Source organism: Anguilla anguilla, chromosome 4 (genome assembly GCF_013347855.1).
Source record: "Anguilla anguilla isolate fAngAng1 chromosome 4, fAngAng1.pri, whole genome shotgun sequence".
Lineage (NCBI taxonomy): Eukaryota > Metazoa > Chordata > Actinopteri > Anguilliformes > Anguillidae > Anguilla > Anguilla anguilla.
The window spans coordinates 12,150,863-12,171,477 of NC_049204.1; the positions used below are offsets into that span (position 1 = coordinate 12,150,863).

At 41.0% G+C, this 20,615-nt stretch overlaps 1 protein-coding gene across 15 annotated transcripts in view; it reads left to right on the plus strand.

Moving 5' to 3' along the window:
- Nucleotides 1–3,841: 3,841 nt before the first annotated feature.
- The window catches only part of kif1aa (kinesin family member 1Aa), a 57,800-nt gene continuing 41,026 nt past the window's right edge, over nucleotides 3,842–20,615 (plus strand). For 13 of the 15 annotated variants that reach the window (XM_035413554.1, XM_035413556.1, XM_035413559.1 and 10 more), the window contains exons 1-2: nucleotides 3,842–4,193; nucleotides 8,463–8,595. In XM_035413554.1, coding sequence (XP_035269445.1) covers nucleotides 8,490–8,595 — 106 coding nt within the window. In that variant the 5' untranslated portion in view covers nucleotides 3,842–4,193; nucleotides 8,463–8,489. The remainder of the gene's footprint in view (nucleotides 4,194–8,462; nucleotides 8,596–20,615) is intronic. The other 2 variants (XM_035413568.1, XM_035413569.1) reach the window with 1 other exon arrangement.

The window sequence follows — 20,615 nt, forward strand, 5'->3', positions numbered from 1 at the left end:
AATGATGTACACAGATCAAATGTTTTTCTAAAACGGAACAACATCGACGAACGGTGTTGTTGATTAACAGCTCTAATGAGATTATGGTGTGCATCCATATCTTAAATAATTTTGGCCACTGAAGAGGGAGTGATTGAAACCTTCTTTCTAACATGACTCGCTGGTCTACCATTCATGTCAGCTGCTACCAGTTGTGAACCCTCAGAAGGCAGGGCAATCCTTTAGGAAAACAAGTCTGGGCCAGGCTCACAGCAATAGCTCTTTCAGCTGATAAATTATTCAGGATTCTTCAGGCTAAATTAAGAATATGAGAATACCATGAGACAAGTCAAGAAAGACAAGTCAAGAAAGGCCCATGTCTCCTCCTTTGTCCACTGTGTGTGTACCTACATACAGGGCCTTAATAAAAACTTAGTTTGCCCTCTCCTCACTCACATCTCTGTTTGTTTTTAATATTGAACAATGGATAAAACAAATAGGATAACTTGTGAATGTCTGAATTATGAGAAGCATAGCGCACTGCAAAATACTTTTTTTTGTGTGTGTTTCATAGTCTTCTCTCAGGTGACTAATACTGAAATTCTGCAGTGCTGGGCCAACCAGAAGGGCCTAATTTCAGTTATTAATAAAACATCAAGATTATGTGAAATAATAAAAACAATGAATCAATCAATGTCTATAAGAAAATATTTTAAAATCCCAAATCTAACATAATCAGTGAAAATGTTAATGTCAAACTTGCGGATGACTCTAATGAGAATTTTAGTCACTGGTTAATACTGGAGAACTTAACTTAGCCTATCTGGGTGTCTTCCAGAAGAGGTCATAGTTGTCAATAAAACCAATTTAAGCTCTAGACTCCATTGGCTAAACTAAGCATTAAGTGAGAATAGGTTACTAACAGCTTCAATATCTCATTATGTATTACACTATGTATCTATTTATCTATGTTTATACATCGAGGCATATTTTGGCCTTGCAGTGGGTTATAGGTCAGTGTACCAGGAGTGTGTTTATACATGTGCGTTTATGTGTGTGTGTGTGTGTGTGAGAGAGAGAGAGAGAGAGAGGGAAGGAGAGAGAGAGAGAGAGGGAGAGAGAGAGAGAGAGAGAGAGAGAGAGAGAGACCATGTGGAGGACAAGGTGGGAGAGCGCGATTGTATTCTGTTTTTGTCCGGCTGAAACTTGACTCTTCCCTGAGTGCCCTGCTGTGGTACTTCCAATGCCAGCAGAAAGACAGTCCCCATGCACTGCCCGCTATTATGAGCAAACCTCATTAACAATGGATTCTACCCAGCCCCATTTTCTTCTACACAAACAATGCGTCATCATTTAGCCGTTCGTTGTGACTCACGCTCCACCCTGTCTTAAAGGGCCAGATAATAAACATGGATGTTCATTTATTAATGACGCAACTTCACAAAGGTCAAGCTTGTATTCTGCATGTGCATGTTTCTTCATTTGATTAAAATGTATGCTTCTACTGAATTTTGATTCTGCTGGAATTATCTTCCAGATGGGGGAGATTCTCTTATGCATCTCTTGTTAGTCTTTCTGTTTGGCATTCAGAGATAATTGAAATGAAATTGTAAAGCTAATGTATTGAGTGACTGAACCAGTTACTGTATACTGATGAGGTACTTGTTTCATAAAATATGTCATTTGAACTAACAGAGCAAAGAAATAATTAGACTATTTCAAATGATTGGTTGTGTAAATTGAAGTCAGTTATTTTCAATATTGTGCTGAAACCATGCAGGATTTAACAAGGAAGAGGAATTCACATTTCCTTTAACATCTGTGATTATAAAGCAGAAGCATTATGCTACCCTCATAAAGTATTCAAAATACTTTGTTTGACACAAGTATTTTGGAACTATTCATATTATCTGACAATCTCTTTATGATAAGCTCATAATTAGGACAAAAAAAAAACCAATGCACTATTTACTCCACTGATGCAATGCACTATGCCTGCCTGACCTTGCCCACGATGACCATCGCCCAGAGTTCTGCAGTGTGACACATATTCAGTCATAGCTGTTGCTCGAGGTGGGAGGGATTTATTACTCAATAGCACCTCCTCTGGTTGTTTTGACACCTGCAGTCTGCCTGCGCCAGCTGTGCCATGTTTCATAGTGTTGGGCTAAAACAAAAAGCCTGCATGCACACTGGCCCTTTTCTGATTGGACACCCCTGAGCTGTACAGTTCTTTGGTGCAGTTGCAATGGCAGCTCAGCTGGAAGGATCCATAGTGGAAATGAAATAAACACCTGGCTGCTGATGCCTTGGCTGCCCCCCCCCCCCCCCCCCCCCCCCCCAAAATGGACAGAAGATATTGAAATGATGGTATGGGCGTACAGTTATAAGAGTACATTCCAAATTTGGGTGAAAATTATGGAATATTTAGGCTAAATGCATCCACCATGGGTATAGTCAGGGCCTTAAAGGCTTAGGTCATTAGTAAGGACATTGGTTTACCTAGGGCACATGACCCAAAATAGTTTCAACTTTTATTACCAGCTAAACCCTGTGGGATCACTGCATGCATTAGATTGTTGCAATCACCTGACTAATTATACAATTAGTGATCAATTGTGGCCCTCATATAACCAATACGTTTACATAAAAGGCTCCACCTAGTGAGCAGAAGGAATGTGAAGGATGGCATGTTAGACACAAAAAAGTATTCTTTTGTAACGGGTGTAACAGTTCCCTCCTGGTACACTGCACTGACTGAGTCCATTTATTCTGCACACTTTACAACCAACACATACATACTCAAAAACGACAATCGGTTGCCATTCATAGACAAAAAGGAAAAGAAAAACATAAGCCAGCAATTACAATAAAAAAGATACTTTAATATATCATAAATATCTTGGGAACAGCCCTTAATTACAGAAATTGGAGACAAAAAAATGTTTTGGCTGAGGCTGAAACATAAAAAAAGGGCTTGCAAATACTGCCCTGTTGGTGAACCAATGCTTCCTTATTCCAACTAATGAAGTTCCATCGATGTAGAAAGATACAGCTCTTCCTTTGGACACGTTTACACTAAGCATCACCAAAGAATGACAGCAGGAAACCGTCGAGAACCTGACCTTGATCAAATTCAATCACAAAGTATGTTTTATTTCATATGAATTCTGTTTAGCCTTTCATTTTTTTTATAAACCTGTGCCATTGCAAACTATTTCCTTGCCTTCTTGAACTATTTTTGTGCAGGTAATATAACTCCCTTTTGCATATGTACTTTCCATTGCTTAGAAAAAAACACTATAAAAATGTCTGATGAATGGGGTTCTATGCAATGAAAGCACCATGTGATATTGCTGTCAGGCATCATCTGTGGCCAACATATGCTGCTAATTACTAATTTCAGTACTGAGTAATAACTAATTACAGTACAGTCTTTCAACCTGTATACCTCATCTGTCCTAATACATTGTGTTGAGGTAAAATGGCTGCTTGCATTGTTTTGCTTTCTTCTCAGATAAATATTTCAGTGTGAGGTCCAAATATCAAGTTCCAAAGAATAAATGTTATTATTCATTGTCTTGTTGAATGATGATGTGTACACATTCACATGCAAGCACACGCGCACGCGCACGCGCACGCACACGCACACACATAATTACTCTGTGTAGTAGCGTACCTTGGGGCACATGCAATGTCTCTCCAAGCAGAACTCTGCCTCAGTATGGCAGTGTGTTTCTTGCATGTGCACAATTTCTCCAGGGAGATTAATCTCTCTCTCTCTCTCTCGCTTGCTCTCTCTCTGTTGCCCCTCCTTCTCTCTCTTACTCCCCTCTCTCTCTCCTCCCCTCTCTTTCTGCTGCATTGATGCTGCTGCCTCCCTCCGTGATGATGTCACTGGCTCAGTGCGGCTCAGCATCTCTGCCTTAGTCAATCATCAGAGCCATTTTGCCTTTTGGATCGAAGAGCACGCAAGCCCCAGCCCCTACGACAAACCACTGCAAAGCAGGCCCAATAGCCCATCTGGCTATACCCACCCCAGGGCTGTTTCTGCCTGGGGTCAGCTTTCTAGGCTCACGGGCATAAGGGAGGCTGTCAGCTGAGGCAGCACTGGGGCAAAAAAAGAAAAATACACTGTGGAAATAAGAATACAGACTAGGATCCATTTAACAGAATTGCCTACTGAAAACAAACAGGAAGATCACACCAGGAAGGTAAGATTGTTCTTTATATTTTATTTTAATTTAGTCTGTTTCACGAGCGTATGTATATTGGTTTGGCGGAATCCCAGTTGGGCAGAATTCTTGGGGTGCGCCTGTGTTTGTGTGTTCATTGTGGGACTGTGGACATCTCAGCCCATGTGTGGGGGATGGTAATCAGGGATTTTAATAGACACTGTAACAGATGTTTGCCCCCCAGTAAACCCCTTTTGTGTGCTCTGTGAGCTTAATTTTAATTACAGGTTAGGGGGAGAGAAATGCACTGTCATTCACAGGCGAAAGCACAATGAATTCAGGCACATCCACCAAACAGAATATTTTCCACTACCGTGGCCGCTAGTAATTTACAACCACGCAGTGATCTAGCTGACAGGGATTGATTACATCTGGACACAGTTCTTTAAACTGGAACAATGCTAAAATATTTAGAAGATGGCCATCTTAACACTATACTTCATCCCTTTCAGCACACATTACCCTTCATTTACGTATTATAAAATCTGAGCCCTTTTCAATTATGTCGATTGTCATCTTTCATTATTTACATAGGAGAAGGTAGTTTCCAACACAACTGCTTAGCGGCTGATGGTGTATCTGAACATTATTTGCGACGGAGCGGTACCTAACGCAATTCGGCCTCACTTCAAAATGGTGGGGACAGCAGTTGCATCCTATATCACACGAGCTTGTAGAGGCAACGGCGCCTTGGTACCTTGAAGTAAACAAGTAGTCAGCGATCAGCTGGATACCCACGGACAAATGAATACACTATTTTCTAAAGATGCTGTAAGCTATAATTATTTAAGCAATTACGATTATTTCCGTGTTACGGCAATTAACATATGTTGATTTGTCCACAGGAATTTATTCAGAAATTATTTTTTGAAAGAAGCGGAAATTATCTGAAGCGATTGACAAGAAAACGCGGATTTAATACTTACGCAAAGCTCTCTGTCATTCGAGCGCGTTGTCAACAATGCATTATTTATCAGGATGCACATTTGTGAATGTAGATGTGTATTCTGTTGCCGGCTATTTTGCTGCAGCAATAAACTGCAGAAACAATTGGACTGGCAGCCGGCGCCTTCGCTACACGATTTCAGTGTCAAGTCTCAGATCTTAAAACAACACCAGGCTGCCACGCGAGTTTTGTTTGAAAATATATGAGCAAAGCAACGCGCTCGATGCCATTCGCAACTTAAATTTTACCCGTGCTGAAAAAAACTGTAGATTGCAGATATATTTGGGCTGTATGCTATTGCAGCGCAATTGCGCCTGTCCATATTTTGTGGATATATTTCGAAGTACTGTTCGTTATGCAGGTAGACGCACCCATTATACCACAGTGAGGGCAACTCTCTTGAGGAATACTCTACCGAGAAACCATTCAAACAAATGGAAGCCATTTTCATTATGACTGCCAGTAAATGGACATATTAGGAAATTTAGAATGTTTAGAATGAAGGCCTTAATCGTTAATAGTAGTAATGAACTAAACACTTGAATAATAATAATAATAATAATAATAAACTGCACTGTGTGACGTGTAAAGTGCTTTATGTAATAGTGACAGTGCTACAAAATCATGCTTGTGTGGCAATTAAAAAATCCGCAGGCGCGAGCAGTAATCACAAATCAAGTAATGGCGAAAAAGGTAGCCCATTAGCGGCTCAGTTCTCTCAACCGTAAAGTAAAATCATTTATTTGCCAACCTGACCAAATGCTGATACTGGACACGTGTGACATTGTCTAAATTATTATTCGCAGCCCTATAAATGACGTTGATAACATTCAGACCTGTTATGACACCGTTCCTTCTTATGTTTTAAGGACTCAGCTGAGGAGGTGAGAATGAAAATGCATTAATTGATATTTCTGATTCGGTTTGTCCTTGAATTCCTTGGTGACATTGGATCGGAAGGTAGATGGAACACTTCCTGTCCTGAATGTTGGTAAGGACCAGATGTATAATTTGGCCCTGTTTAGATCTGAATGGGGCTTCCTAGCTGGCATTCCAGTATAATTTTTAAACAGTCAACTCAGAACAGATGCCAGGGAGAGCCAGCGTCAGAAACAGTAGGCATTTGTGCATCAGACCTCCACTACATCTTTGTTGATTTTACTGCGTTGTTCGCTTATTATTGTGAAGTCTTACTGCCTAGTTGACTAAAGGAATTATATACTGTGTTGGGCCATTTCAGGGCACTATAATGTTTGGGATAAGTGGCCTCACAGTTGTTTCTGATTAGTCTGATGTGTTCAATTGCTACCTTAGTACAGGTACAAGGGAGCTTTCAGTGTCCTGTCTTGCTTCTGGGCTTTTGCTTGCCTTTAGAGTCCGTCATTGCCATTTATCAACATGAGGACCAGAGTTGTGCCAATGAAAGTTAAGGAAGCCATTATGAGGCTGAGAAATAAGGGGAAAAAGCAATCAGAGACATAGGCCAAACCATAGGCTTACCAAAATCAATTGTTTGAAATATCATTAAGTAGAAAGAGAGCCCTGGTGAGCTCAGTAATCACAAAGGGCCTCATAGGCCAAGGAAGACCTCTACAGTTGATGACCAAAGAATTCTCACCATATTGAAGAAAAATCCCCAAATACCTGTTTCAGATCAGGAACACTCTTCTGGAGGCAGGCATGGATGTGTCAATGACTACTGTTTGCAGAAGACTTCACAAACTGAAGTACACAGGCTGCACTGCAAGATCCAAATTACTAGTTAGCTGAAAAAACAGGATGACTAGGTTATAGTTTGCTAAGAAGTACCTATATATTTTTAAATGTGTTGGTGTTCAACATGTTTATATACAGTGAGCTCCATAATGTTTGTAAGAAAGACACATTTGTCCTTGATTTGGTTCTGGCTTGTTATAATTCCATGACAGCAGTACAGGTGTTTTCAGCTTGTAATGGTAGAAACGAGATCCCCTCTCTTATGGACAGGCTTACTGGTATGAGTGAACCTTGATTTTTGTGACATTGTTGGTTCTGTGGTATCAGACTGATGTAATCCCAGGCTGCAGCATGCTATTTAGCCATGACTGCACTTTCTTTGTTGCTGTTATTGAGCCAACACTGGGAATCTAAGGCACCCAACTGAGCTGACCATGCATGATCTTTTCATGACGGAACCACATTGCTGTCACTTTGCGGGCTACACCTCGGGGTACCCAGACAGAGAGGCCCATGTCATTGTGTACCATTCAGTTTGGTCAGTTCAATTATTCAGATTTTATCATTGACTGGCTGTGGTCCTGCTGCTGTGAGATTTTTTGCTTTGATGTAGGCCCAGATTCTGCATGGTTTATAAAGCCATTTAGCTAGATATTATGGATTGTGAAGTCTGTTTCACATTCCAGGAAGGAGGTTGCAATAGAAGGACTAAAGGAATATGGAGAAAAAAAGATTAAACTAGAAACTGAAAACAATATCAGGGGAAGATCAAGCCAAAGATAAGTGGAGAATTTCTCTGCACTCTCATTCTCAGTCCTGGACCAGAACAAAAAAACGTAACCTACTTCAGGTGATGACAATAGATGATAATGCAAGGGCATGTATTTTTGCTTGTTTTATGTTTATCCATACAGTCATTTATTAAGCACATTTTACACATAAATTTTTTTTGTTGTTGAATGTGGACAGGTGTCTTATTGTGCCAAAGCATTAAGCACTGCACATATTGTCTATGTATTTTGGGTTTGCCTTCAATTTAGTCAGAGTACAGAAATACCTTTTGTTTTCACTATTTCATGTAAGCTTGATTACAAGGATTTGCCATTTTTAAAAATGGACCCATTGGCAGCTCGCATAGTTTAATGTATCAAAATACCTCCTCTGGTCTTACCACAAAAGTGCTAGTAATTGTTCTTATGAATAGACAGCCTGACTCAAAGCAGAGGACAAATCAGAGATCTCTCTGGACTATTACAGATGTGATACTTCAACACATTTTCAAAATATGTCCCAGATTTATACATATGTGTGCTTTACAGTAATGTATAAAGTGTGTACATAGCCTTGGCACTCTCATCACCAGTTCCCCCACTACATTACATTACATTACATTATATTGTATTTATTTAGCAGACGCTTTTATCCAAAGCGACGTACAAAAGTGCAAGTCATGGTCATTGGAAGAACTACAAAACACAGGTTCGATAAGGTACAATACTCATTTCGTACAGTTATCCATAGCCAAGAGCACAGTCCAGTTCGCGCAGTGAACATTAATCGGACCTATACTATGCTCCCCCCCACAGGTAGCGGAGAGCTTGGTCGGCAGCGCCATGGCAGGAGCCTCGGTGAAGGTGGCGGTGCGGGTCCGCCCCTTCAACTCACGGGAGATCGGCAAGGACAGCAAATGCATCATCCAGATGTCGGGGAACACCACCAGTGAGTGTCCGACCCAAAACTGCTTCTCTTCACAGGGGGGTGAAAGATGGTCCATCGTTTTCAGCGGTGTTAGATTTCCTTTCTCTTCGAGATTGCATACGTGCTTGCTTGAAGTCAGACCCACTGTACGCACAGATTGGTCAGATCTAAGTCTAAAGAGCTGAGCCATGATGCTTTTAGATTTACCTTTCAATCAAGAACACCGGGTCAGTCGATGTCATACCATGTGCAGCCTTGCTTAACAACTGTATGTCAGGCATGATGATGTCAACTAATTGTGCTCCAAACTGAAATGATGTATGCGCAGAGGCTGAGCAATCAAAAGCATTGGGTGACTCATTAAAAGTCAAGGCTCGTGCAGTAGGTTGATTCAGGGAAAAGCTGGAATACTTTCAATTAGGACAGTGCACGTCTCATTACATGTCAGGCCTTTAGCAGACGCTTTCATCCAGAGTGACTGTACATTATATATTGCATTATACATTATATATACATTGCTTATATATTGTTTACGTACAATCCATTTATGCAGCTGGGTATTCACTAAAGCAGTTCAGGTTACATATCTTGCTCGAGGGGGCAAAGGCAGTGCCCCTCCTGGGAATCGAACCAACAACCTTTGAGTTACATACATGACTGGTATGTGATCCTTCCTAACCCAGATAAGGATTTCACTATCTCTATCCAACTATCATTGGATGGCATGAATTAAATTAAAAATCTGCAAATGCCTAAGTCCTCGAGAACAAGGATTATGTGTGATCAAAACTGTGGCCTAGTTGGTGTAATTGCTTCAATTTTATTTGCTTTCGGAATATATTTAGTAGGAAATATGCTTGTCGTATATACAGCTTCCCAATCATGCTTCCACCTTACGGATTATAACCGATTATAAAGTTGTACAGATAACTGTCCTGTAAAATAGTTTTGCCTGCTTTTTGTCTCAACTGTTTTGTACAAAAAACTTTGAACAATTTATTTTTGTTAGATTTTCTTCGCTGTGACCAGAGTTTTTGGGATAGCAATCAAATGGTGTCAGTAAAAGCAATAGCAAAATAATCTGATATTACAATTCATATCAAATACTGCTGAGGCAATAATAGGGAATTTCAGTTTAGGCTGACAATAAAGATTTTTTTATGAATCAATAGTTCAGACAATGTAAGTTTTCATGTGTGTCATGTAACATCACTTGCAATTTCAGTCTTTGTGCAGTACATTATAAGGTTTTACTTTATGTGTCCTACACCCTGCGATAGATTGGCGACCTGTCCATTATACCTGTCTCTTGCCCAATGCACACTCGGATAGGCTTGAGCACCCCTCGCGACCCTGACCAGGACAAGCGGGTATAGATATTGGATGGATGGATGGATATCCTTCATTGACTTTTGTAATGAACTCGAACAGTATGGAAAGTACATTGAAGCTGTAGTAGTGACATTTTCCAGGTTTTCCGATGCATGATCTCACTGATAGTGGTTTGGAGAGTATTACTCGCCGTGAGATTGATAATGAAACCAATTTCAATGTCCCCAGATTGAACTGGTGTTCCGAGGACTCTGCTGGCCTTATTTACATTTATATTAATCTTAGTCTTCCCGAACTCCCCTGCGAAACCGAGTGCATGTCAGCATTTCCCAGCTTGGCCTTGTTCTTCTAATTCAGCTCACAATACCAGCACCGGAAGATTTATTGGTTTTCTGAAATATTTAGTTGCTATATGGAGTCCTGCACTGAAAACGGTCATCCACTGACTGGAATGAAAAAGATTAAGACACCACAATGCTAGCCACCAACCACTTCTGAACCGTTTCAGAGCTAGCAGCATGAACCGGAAAACCCAAACCCTCTCTGAGATCAACCTGAAACAAAGGTCATTTGAAACAGAGTGCAGTGGAGGGTTTTGTTTGCCACCGTGTCATTTACCTAAGTGCTTCTTCTTACCTGAGTGTTTATTTTTTTTACTTGGGGTTCCCAGGTCTGTAGTGTCAGGCTTTCAATAGATAAGATTCAGCTTTGTATAGTAAAGTCATAGAAACACCTTTGTGGTGTGTTAGGGACTGGGTTCAGGTCTAATCATCGGTTACATCTAGATGGATGAAAGAGACATTGTTACATTTAGTAACAATGGAAGGTTGTCTGGTACTTGTGTGTGTAGCCTACTGTCTAGCATGTTTGCATCTGTGCTGCCCTCTGTTAGCATGGGCCATTATTTTGCTCTGTCACGTCTTCTCTGATGTTTACTCTCTCGGTTTTGGACCATGGGTGAGAGATTCCTGGGAAGACAGACTTGATCTGGCTGGTTAAGAGACTGGAGAGGGATTTGATTTCCAGACTGCGACTCTAGGCAAAGCCATTTTGTCAATAATGAATGAAGCCTTTTAAAATATTCACTGCTTGGTCTAGCTTGGACGTCTTCTCCCCTCCCATTGTGACGTGCGCATGAAGACAACACGGTTCCCTTTTGAGCTTTGCTGTTTTGGTTTTCTTATGCACATTTTAATGAAAGTTCCATGTCCCGATACAGCACTCTCGAGTGGCCGTAAAGCTGTGGGGGTATAATTTCATTCTCTCTTTATGACCCTGCTCTTAAAGGGCTTCTACGGTACCTAGCCCTGACGTGCCTGCCATGTATAATCAAGCATATGGCATCAACAAGGAAGTTAACTATGCCTGATTATCCCCGGAGAGGTGTTACGAAACATCCACGTTACAGAAGAACGAGGCTTCACGTGCGCGGAGAGCTAACGCTCTTGGCTGTAAAATAAAATTAACTTGATTCCTCGCTGGCCATTAAGCATGCAACTGGCTGTGTGGGGTCAGCATGCCATCCAGGAGATTACTGAGTGCTGTTTGGAAGAGTCATCCTTATTGATTTAGGGCTTCAGCAGAGAATAATGGGAACAAACAGCCATTGATACAGTCAGGTAGTCAAAGCAATGAGGTCAACAGGGATGGCTTGGAGTTGGTTGAATTGAATCATTTTAAGCATTTTTAAATCCTCTCTGAGAATCTGAATCTCTGTGAATGGCTGAGATATTGCAGCTTTTTCAAGCTCTCAGTCTGATCAACTGTTTCTACAATAAAATGGAAATAGAATGTGCACAAAAGGAAGCTACGCATGTATTGGCGTAGGGAGAGCTCCCTGAAACACAATACTCTCTTGCCAGTATTGCTCACATCATAGGACTCCAGCATCTGAAACTGCCCTCCATTACCACGACAGATTTTAGCTACCATTGTGGTGCAGTGAGAAATCGGCGTACTCTGTAGTTATGTTTGCTCTCCGTGCATTAGTTCTCTCCAAAGGTGGCAGTTTAACTAAATGGCAAACCATTTCTATTTCTGTGAAAAATGGACTCTGTGTTTTTTATTCTAATTAATATACTTTTTAAATTATCCTTTTGTTTCACGGAGACAGTATTTGAAATCTTGTGGGTCTTTGATCGTTAAAATTCAGGCTTGAATCTGGCAATCTGACTTCAAATCTTAGAAGGACTTAGCTTCAATTTAATAAACTTTGTTCGACATCTGTAATTAATGCTTCTGCTAAATGAGTGATTGTAAGCTAATGGAAACCATTGAACTTAATCACACCAGTTTAAAGTGTGTTTGATCTTCAAGATGAAACTGTGGTATAGGTTTTGCTCTTCTGACCTGCTTGTTGATATACATGTCTGCTTGGGCTGAATATTATCTTTCTCAGCTACTATGATTATTTGTCCAGTAGATTCCCCATTACCTACTACCATTTTGCCCAATTTGAGCAACTGATATTAAGACAGAAGATGGGTTCCCCCTCACAATTTCCTTATGAGATTTGTTCCCACTGGGGAGTCTTTTTTGTGCAAGTTTTATAAATGACACAAATTTACAAGTGCAGAGCCAGAGTACAATCGCAGGACTTGCTCAGAATGCTTACAGAGGGACAACAGTGAGACATGACTAGTAGAGAAATAGTTATACCCCTCCAAGGTAGGAGTGTAGTACTTCTTTACAGACAGAAATTCAATTTCAGTAATGTAAGGCCAGGCAGGTAACATAATCAGTTTGAAATCCAAGATTACCTGCAAGAATATGTGGTTTAATTGGCACTTTCAAAATATTTATTTTCTGAGCCTTTCTCTGCAGCAGAACCAGCTTTAGTAGAGCATGCAAGATGTGCTCTTAAGAAATTGTGGAGTATTCAGAATATTCATTTTTAATAATGCACTTATTGGAAAGTACTTTTTCTTAAAGCCAGTTTTGCTTTTTCACTTTTACCAAATGTTCTTCCAGAAGATATAAACAGGTTTTGTCTGTCACTCGCCTTGGCATGCACCTGCTTTCTCAGGGGCTGTAGCAATGGGGGTTTGGTGATTGTCCACAAGCATTAAGAATCAATAGTGCTGGTCTGAGGCAGCTTTTACTGAGGGGTGATGTCATTATATCTGGGACCAGTGTCTGGAAGCAGGCCAGAGGCTGGGTGTAAATGGGCTGTTGTTTGTGCAGCCTGAGCTGGGAAAGAGTGAGTTCAGGATTTGTGTGCATCCCACACACTGCTTTGTACTTGACATTGGCTCGAGAATGGCTAATTATACGGTAACCACAATGTGAAATCTGGCTGTGATCTGATTGGTCAACATGCCCAGCTCCAATGATCTACCCTCCTGTGGAGGAGCTGCAAGCAGACCTAATTAGTCAGCCAAGAGAGTCCTGAAAGATTAGGGATGCATTTTCTTTTTGAGGGTAAGTACTGTAACATCCAAGATTTAGTTTAATAAGAGTTCCCTTTGAGAATATAAATGCGAAACAGCTGTGTAATTATTTCTTATTAGGAGGAACAAAGCTCCTGTTAAATTCTTGCCAAAATGATTCTTTAATAATAACTGTTGGTCCGTGGAGAAAAAAGTTTAATCATTTTTCTCTTCAATGATTATGTGTGCTAAAACAGCTGTTACAGTAATGCCCATATTTGTTTACTGTAAACTGTCAAAGCTGGTCTACAGAATGCTCATGAGATTAAACTATAATTCTTAAAATAAAGGCTGTCCTTGACAGGCCTGTGCCCCCCACTTTCAGCCCCTCGTCAGTGTCCTGTCGCCAAGCTGGGCTCCATTCCAGCCTCCCATTGTTGGTGGGTTTCATCGCTGCTGTCAAACGTACTCATGTGCCCAGACTTCCCATCCCCATTGGCCTGGGGAAGTCATCCGTGAGAGCTTGACTGGCATCACCCAGGCCCCGCCCAATCAGCTGCAAGGCTGGACCCCTTATGGCGCACCACCTGAGAGATGACGCACTCAGATACAGCTCGGGCTAACGGAAAGACTTTAAGGTGGCGACAGATAGACTGTTAAATGGAAGCGGATTGCGTGTATAAGTGGCTGCTGTTGGGTGGTGGGGCAGGGTCACCTAGCTTGGCTGTCCAGTTCAAACACCATCTGTCAGCCAGAAACAAATATAGCTCATTTATTGCCCCTTTAATAAATGGTGCTCGAATCTGTTGGGGGGCCTTTCCATAAGGCAGAGATGTGCGCACCTTTCAATAACTACAGTTTCCATCCTGGAGGGAACATGGTGCAGGTTGCCTGTTGACCTTTCCTTTAATGGGGCTTAATCAGAGACTGAAGTCAGGCTGGATCCGGTAGCTCGCAGACGCAGAGAGGACCTGCTGACGCAACTGCCGACGCGCGTCGCCCCGGCGATGATAAAGCCTGGCCTCATCGCCGTGAGAGCCACTGTCAACGCACCGCGCCACGCCCTGCTGCTGACGTGACCGCTCGGGTGCCCGCATGCTTTTTTTTATGCGGCTTTTGTGATTCATAGCATGGCGATTCACAGCAAAACAGAGCACCTGACCTAAGAAGGGCTATAGTCACGGAGATTGGCAGTCGATTTAGGAGGCGGCGCTCTTCAATCACCCCCGAGAGACCTTTGGAAAATCAACTCACGACGGCCTGGAAATGGGGGAACCAATCTCGGTTCGGCGTGCCCGTTTCGCGACAGGCGGAGCTGAGCGAAGCCTCTCTCTCTCTCCGTGGCCGAAAGTAAACACCCTGGCGCCATAAAAAATTCAAACCAGAAGCCTTTTGGCGGACTGGGCGCGCCGCCTCTCTAATTGCGCCGCCACGCACCTGCGTACCTGCCCCATCACAGTTTCCACGGGCAGGAGAAAGGTCCGAGGGCCTGGCACCCGATAACGCGCCGTGCCGTCCGCCACATCGGCGGGGTCCCCCTGTATCCCCTGCTCCTCTACGCTTCGTCACGGGAGCACCGTCGTGAACCGTCAGCAAGTCTGAGCTAACCGTGAAGAGGCCACTCTTATTAGATAAATAGGATCATTAACTCTGAGAGGTTAAAGCTGTCAGTCGCAGCCCCTCCTTCCTCCCCTTGTTCTTGCTAATTTGATTCATGGATCTCATGGCTTTCCTTCTCACCTCTAAGCCTGTTCATTCTTAAAATATGCGCTCTGTGAGGACGTTGCTGACTTCGCTGTTTTTCCGCTCATGTAATCTGCCATTTATTCCGGTTTTCCTGAAAACTTGAAAGAGCTAAAACTTGCTGTGCATATTGCTAAAAATGTTAATTTTAGAATACTAAGAAGGTATTTTTTGAATATGTGTTGCATATGAATTGATTTGATTATGTGGTGGGTCAGGTTCTGTGATTGGCTGATAAGGAAAGCGAATTAAGGGAAGCCCTGTGGTATGACTTTGTTGGACATGATTTGGTTGGTGTTCATACTTGTAAGGGCTATCCTTTTGTTGTGTGTACCAACATATTCCCTGCGTATCACTTTAAAATTCACTGGAGTTTTTCCAGTGAATTTAAAATAAATGTCCTCAAGAATTTATTACTTCTTCATAAAAGACCTTTTATATTTTATTTCATTTGAAAGTAAGGATGACTGTTATTTAATAGATGAAGTGCATGACCACCAAACGTAATTACAGTACATCACCCATCGTATTACCTCTTTTGATCCATTATGAAATCAATCAAAGTGACATTACTGGCTGTAGGTATTGCAGTTTGTTGGATAAGGTATTGTTTGGAATAGGACTGAGGACTAAAGCTGATTCCGAAGCTTTTCCTACCGATGTGAAAGAAATATGAAAATTCAAAAGGAGTTTCTGGTCCATTGAACTGTTATTAGCTCATGCATCAAGTCTTTGTTATTTTAACCCAGAGAAAACATTCAGTTGGATAAAACAAAACAAAAAAAAAGAATCAATTAGCCTGTTAAGAGTGAATTATGTGGGTGCTACTAATTATGTAGCGGGAGCTGTCCTCCTGAAAGTGTGACTAGTAATTTGAGCTTGATGGTGATTGTCATTGTTCTTGAAGAATGATGCCAAGGTCAAATTTCAGATGATTCTTTACAATGCAGAGACGACAGTTCTGATCGATATAATCCTCCCAGGTTTGAATGTAATTAATCATAACGCAGAACACAATAACATATTGTATGCTGAAAGTGCGGTTATTGATCTGCACAAAAATGGCAAAAGCCGTTTTTCAGCACTGATAAGCTAAATCCAATGACAGGCCCATTTTTAAAATTACTCTGAATGTGACAAGACAAGAGAAGAAAACAAAAGATGATGCTGTTTCAGTTACAGGAAACAATAAGACTTACATAATTATGATATTGGACAGAATCAAATTAAAATATTTTCTCAGATTCGAGTGGAGTTCTTTATCCATGATGATATGAGTGGTGATGCTGAAGTGCCTGCTAGCTGTAGCATCTATGCACACCTGTTTAGGTACAGCATAGTTAAGCATAGTTTTATACAAATTATGCTAAATACCTTTCTGCCTCTCAAGTGATTTGTCTGAGGCTACATTGTTTCCATGGCTACAGAAAAACTTCCATCAGGCTGCATTGTGTATGATGAGCCTACAACAGCTATGCACTCACTAGAGAAACAGTTTCCTGGGTGAACCTGACGGTGTGAATGGTTTCTAACCTCAAATAGTCATCCTTTATCAGCAGGCATGGTTTATGCATGCTAAACAATGAGTTAGGATTACCACTGGGGAAAAACTGAATGAATGAGGATTTTTCATTCTGCATTGATATCAACAATAAAATAACCTCAAGTGATATCTTACCAAATCATATATATATATATATATATATATGTATATATAATACAACACAATACATTTACAGACTTTTTTTTTTATTAATAAAATGAATGCGACACAAAGTACAAGTCTTGCCACCGCTTCAGCAGTGATTGACTTATTAGCACTGCAGTTTGGCGGTGGGTCACTGCGGAGAGATGACGTACCTCACCAAAGTGCCTCGTCACTGTGTAATGCCGGGGAAGTCATGCAGTCAAGCCTTCTCTCAGGAAAGGGAAGTCACAGGGCCTGCCGTTGGTCCTGCGCACACCCTATGCCTGTATTCTCCCTGTGCAACTCAAGTGTTAAAGGAAACACAAATAGGTCTGCGTCTGACCACCATAAACTAGGATGTTTCCTTCTTTCATTTTATCTTTCGGTGCACGTTCTAATGAAACAAAATGTCCTCCAGCCGGCACGGTGCAGTCGAGTGAGCATTAGATGAAGAAGAAGTGACTGGCTGTAATGAAGTGTTGGTCTGCGTTCAGTGACCCTGTAAAAAGGATGAACCACTAGGTTTCTTTAATGCAACTCGTGATATAAAAGGGAAAATGTTAGGAACTTGTGTATGCATTGTTCTTAGCATTCATTGCTAATGTTGACATTTTTTCCACATTCAAAGTAGATGCTATAGCACAAGTTACATTATAGTTCTCTGGTAAGCTACTTAAGTGAATAAACCCTATGTATATACTGTATCCTTTAAAGAAATGTATAGCTACATATTGTCAAAGGAGAGAACTCCAACAACAGCAATCCAAATAGCGAAACATTAGATTCTACTGATTCTAAGAGATCTGATTCTGTAAGAAGTTAAATTTATCAGTGGATTAAGGTCTCAGAAACAATATCCATTACAATGTCCTGGATTTTTTTATGGGTACTGATAGATATAAATAAAAAAAACATTTAATGTATTTCTGTAAAATATTATATTTTAATTAAAGAATTTAAATTCTCAATTTAAATGGTTTTTATTTACTACTGCTTATTACTGTTCTCATAAGCATATTTATGGTTTGGCTGTCACCTAGAGCCAAAATATGTATCTGCCGTGCATTGTGACCATAGTTACAGTCAAAATTTAGATATGGAAACAGAGTGTATATATTTCAGTAGGGATTTAACAATGATGGACCACTGTGTCGTGCATGTGCAAGATGGTAAAATGCACTTGAACTGACGTTTAAAATTATTATTGTGACTCTGATAGCTAATAGTAAAGATATTAGCAATGTGCTATATTTTGCTGGGTTGCTTGCGGTGGGCAGCAACAGGAGCTTCGTACAGGAAATGCTCATCATTTATTAAGAGTCCCCGGAGAAAGAAGAGTCACCTCTCTTTGACACAGGGATCTGATTTCAGAGGATCGATCCACCTGCCTTTGCTCTTCAGGCTGCACCCTTCTTTGGCCATACGCATCCCACGACAAACAATGGTTCAGCAAAATGGGATAAAATGGGATCTGATCTCTGTACTGTCTATACAGTGCGTAGTCTGTGCGTGCAGACTTTTATGAGAGCATCTGTGTGTGTGTGTGTGTGTGCATGTATGTGCGCGTGTGTGTCTGTGTGTGTGCTTGTGGGTGTGCGTTTATGTGCATGGATGTGTATGCGCATGCGCAATGTTGGGGCATGCGTGCCCGTGATACTGAAGGATGAGCTAACTGTTACGGACAACTGATTCCACCTCATTAGTCTTCATCTTGCCCGCACTCTTATATCTTATTTCCCCTCAATGAATCAGCCCCAGAGAAGGATGACTAATCCCAGACCAGAGGCATGTGACATGCGCAGAAAGCACAAAATGAAGGGCACAGGCTGTGGTGTTGTGTTGAGTGGGTTTAATTCTCTGTACATTTCATATGAATGTAGGGGAATGTGTTTACTATAACTGTATGACTTCACATTGTGTGTTTAAGTAGGGTTTTTAATCATGATTTAGGCCTGCACATATGTTAAGAAGCCGTCAGTGTGACCAGGTTGCGCCATACCCCAGATTTCACATGGCACTTATTGCAAAGAGTAGGCAATCCCTGGTTTACTGGGCAGATTTCCAACCTGGCTCTATCAATCTGGCCATCTATTCATCCCCTAGCAACTTTGGCTTTGCATTGGTTTAATAATCCCTTCCTCTCCACCTCAACTGATTCATGAGTATTCTGGTGCAAAATAGCTGTCGTTCATCTCTCAAATTAATGCTACACATTGGTGGTGGTTGGAGTGTACACACTGTATTTTTATTGACAGTGTATTTTTTGTATATTCCTGTGTATAGCAATCTTGTTAACTTGTCGATAATGGAAATTTTGTCTGTGTGGGGGATAAATTAAATGTGTAATGTATGCCACTGCATGATGTACAATCAGGAGATTAGCATATATTAAATAATGAGGGGACCCAGGGGGGAAAAGCCTGAATCTGATGACTCAGTCGATTTTGCATCCCATTGTATGTTAAATATGCAGTCTGTGATGTATTCATCAGCACTAGTGGTGTACTGCTGTGGCAGTGCCATACCAAGGCTGTAAGATAAGTATCAATGTTATGTTTATTGTTCTTAGTGTTAGCTCTCAGTATCTTTCGTCTAATTTATTTTTGAAGTTATTTTTTTAAAATATGTCAGTCTCAATTTAGACCAGTCTTCCCAGTAAACCTGAAGTGGTCTGTATGTTGACGGTTACTTCTCATCAGTTGAGTCTGAAAGGGGTTCCTTTAACCAATGAAAGAATCACTCATGTTAATAATACTATCCTCCTGCCCCCTTCTGAAATATAAATCTGCATCCTGCTTGCACATGGCACAAATCTCTTTGCCACTGGTGTGAAAAATGTTCCTTTGGAGGCTGCAGTTTGGCGCCACAGTTAACTGTACCTGTTACTTGCTCACTCACAACTCACCCCCTCAAATTGCTAATGAGGCCAAGCTTGGCTCTCCCTTCAGTGTGAGACCAGGAAGTTCAGACTTTCAGCCTTCTGTATTCATGCAAAGGGAGAAAATATACGCTTGTAAATTTCAAAAGGATTTCAAATTTCAAAAGAAGCAAGAGCAAGAGGGCTGAACCTCTCTTGAAAGGGAGAGCATCAAGAAAAAAATAACCAGATTGCACAGCATTTGCTCATTTTCCCAAATTAAACCACAAGGATTCAAGACAAGTGAGTCCTTCTTCCACTTATGTTGGAAGGCATCTGGGTCAAAGTATTGCTCTTCCCCAAAAGAGAAATATGCAACTAAAGCAAATAAGCCATTTGGAAGATATTTGCTGCAAACAAGGAACAGCAGAGATACCTAAGAGTCTTATTTGAATCACTGTAATCTCTTGTCAAGGTGAACAGTTCAGTAAGAGCTTGTTTTTTTAATGCAGGGGATTGGTTGGATTTGTTGTGGGGCGTGGGTCACAACAGCGAAATAGCTATAAACATTAAGGGAACAAAGCTATGTGAGCAGCTATGTGGTGCTCTAGTTAAGGACTGGACTCCTCCTTGCAGCTTTGAATCATATGTGGAGTCTTTACACCCTTAAGTAAGGTATTTAATCTGAATAGATTCTATAAATATCCTGCAGCAAGCCCTGGATAAATCTTTTAAATGTGCTACCACACATTTGCTGTGTCAACAACTCTCAACAAAGGATGGTGTCTTAATATCTGACACATCGCTTCCCTGGTTTCTTGTCTTTTAGCTTACTTTTAGAGCTTTACAGGCATAATGTTTGTTATTTTCACCCAGATTAACCTAGAGGGTTTAACAAGTCCATTCCACTTAACGTATAGCAAAATTTCTCTAATGCTTTTGGTTTTTCCCAGTGATCTTGTGGTCTAGCTAACGTGATTGAATATTGATCAATCCCAGTACATACACAGCGATCATCCTGCAGTTTGCTTGTCTTTTATATACTCTGTTGTCT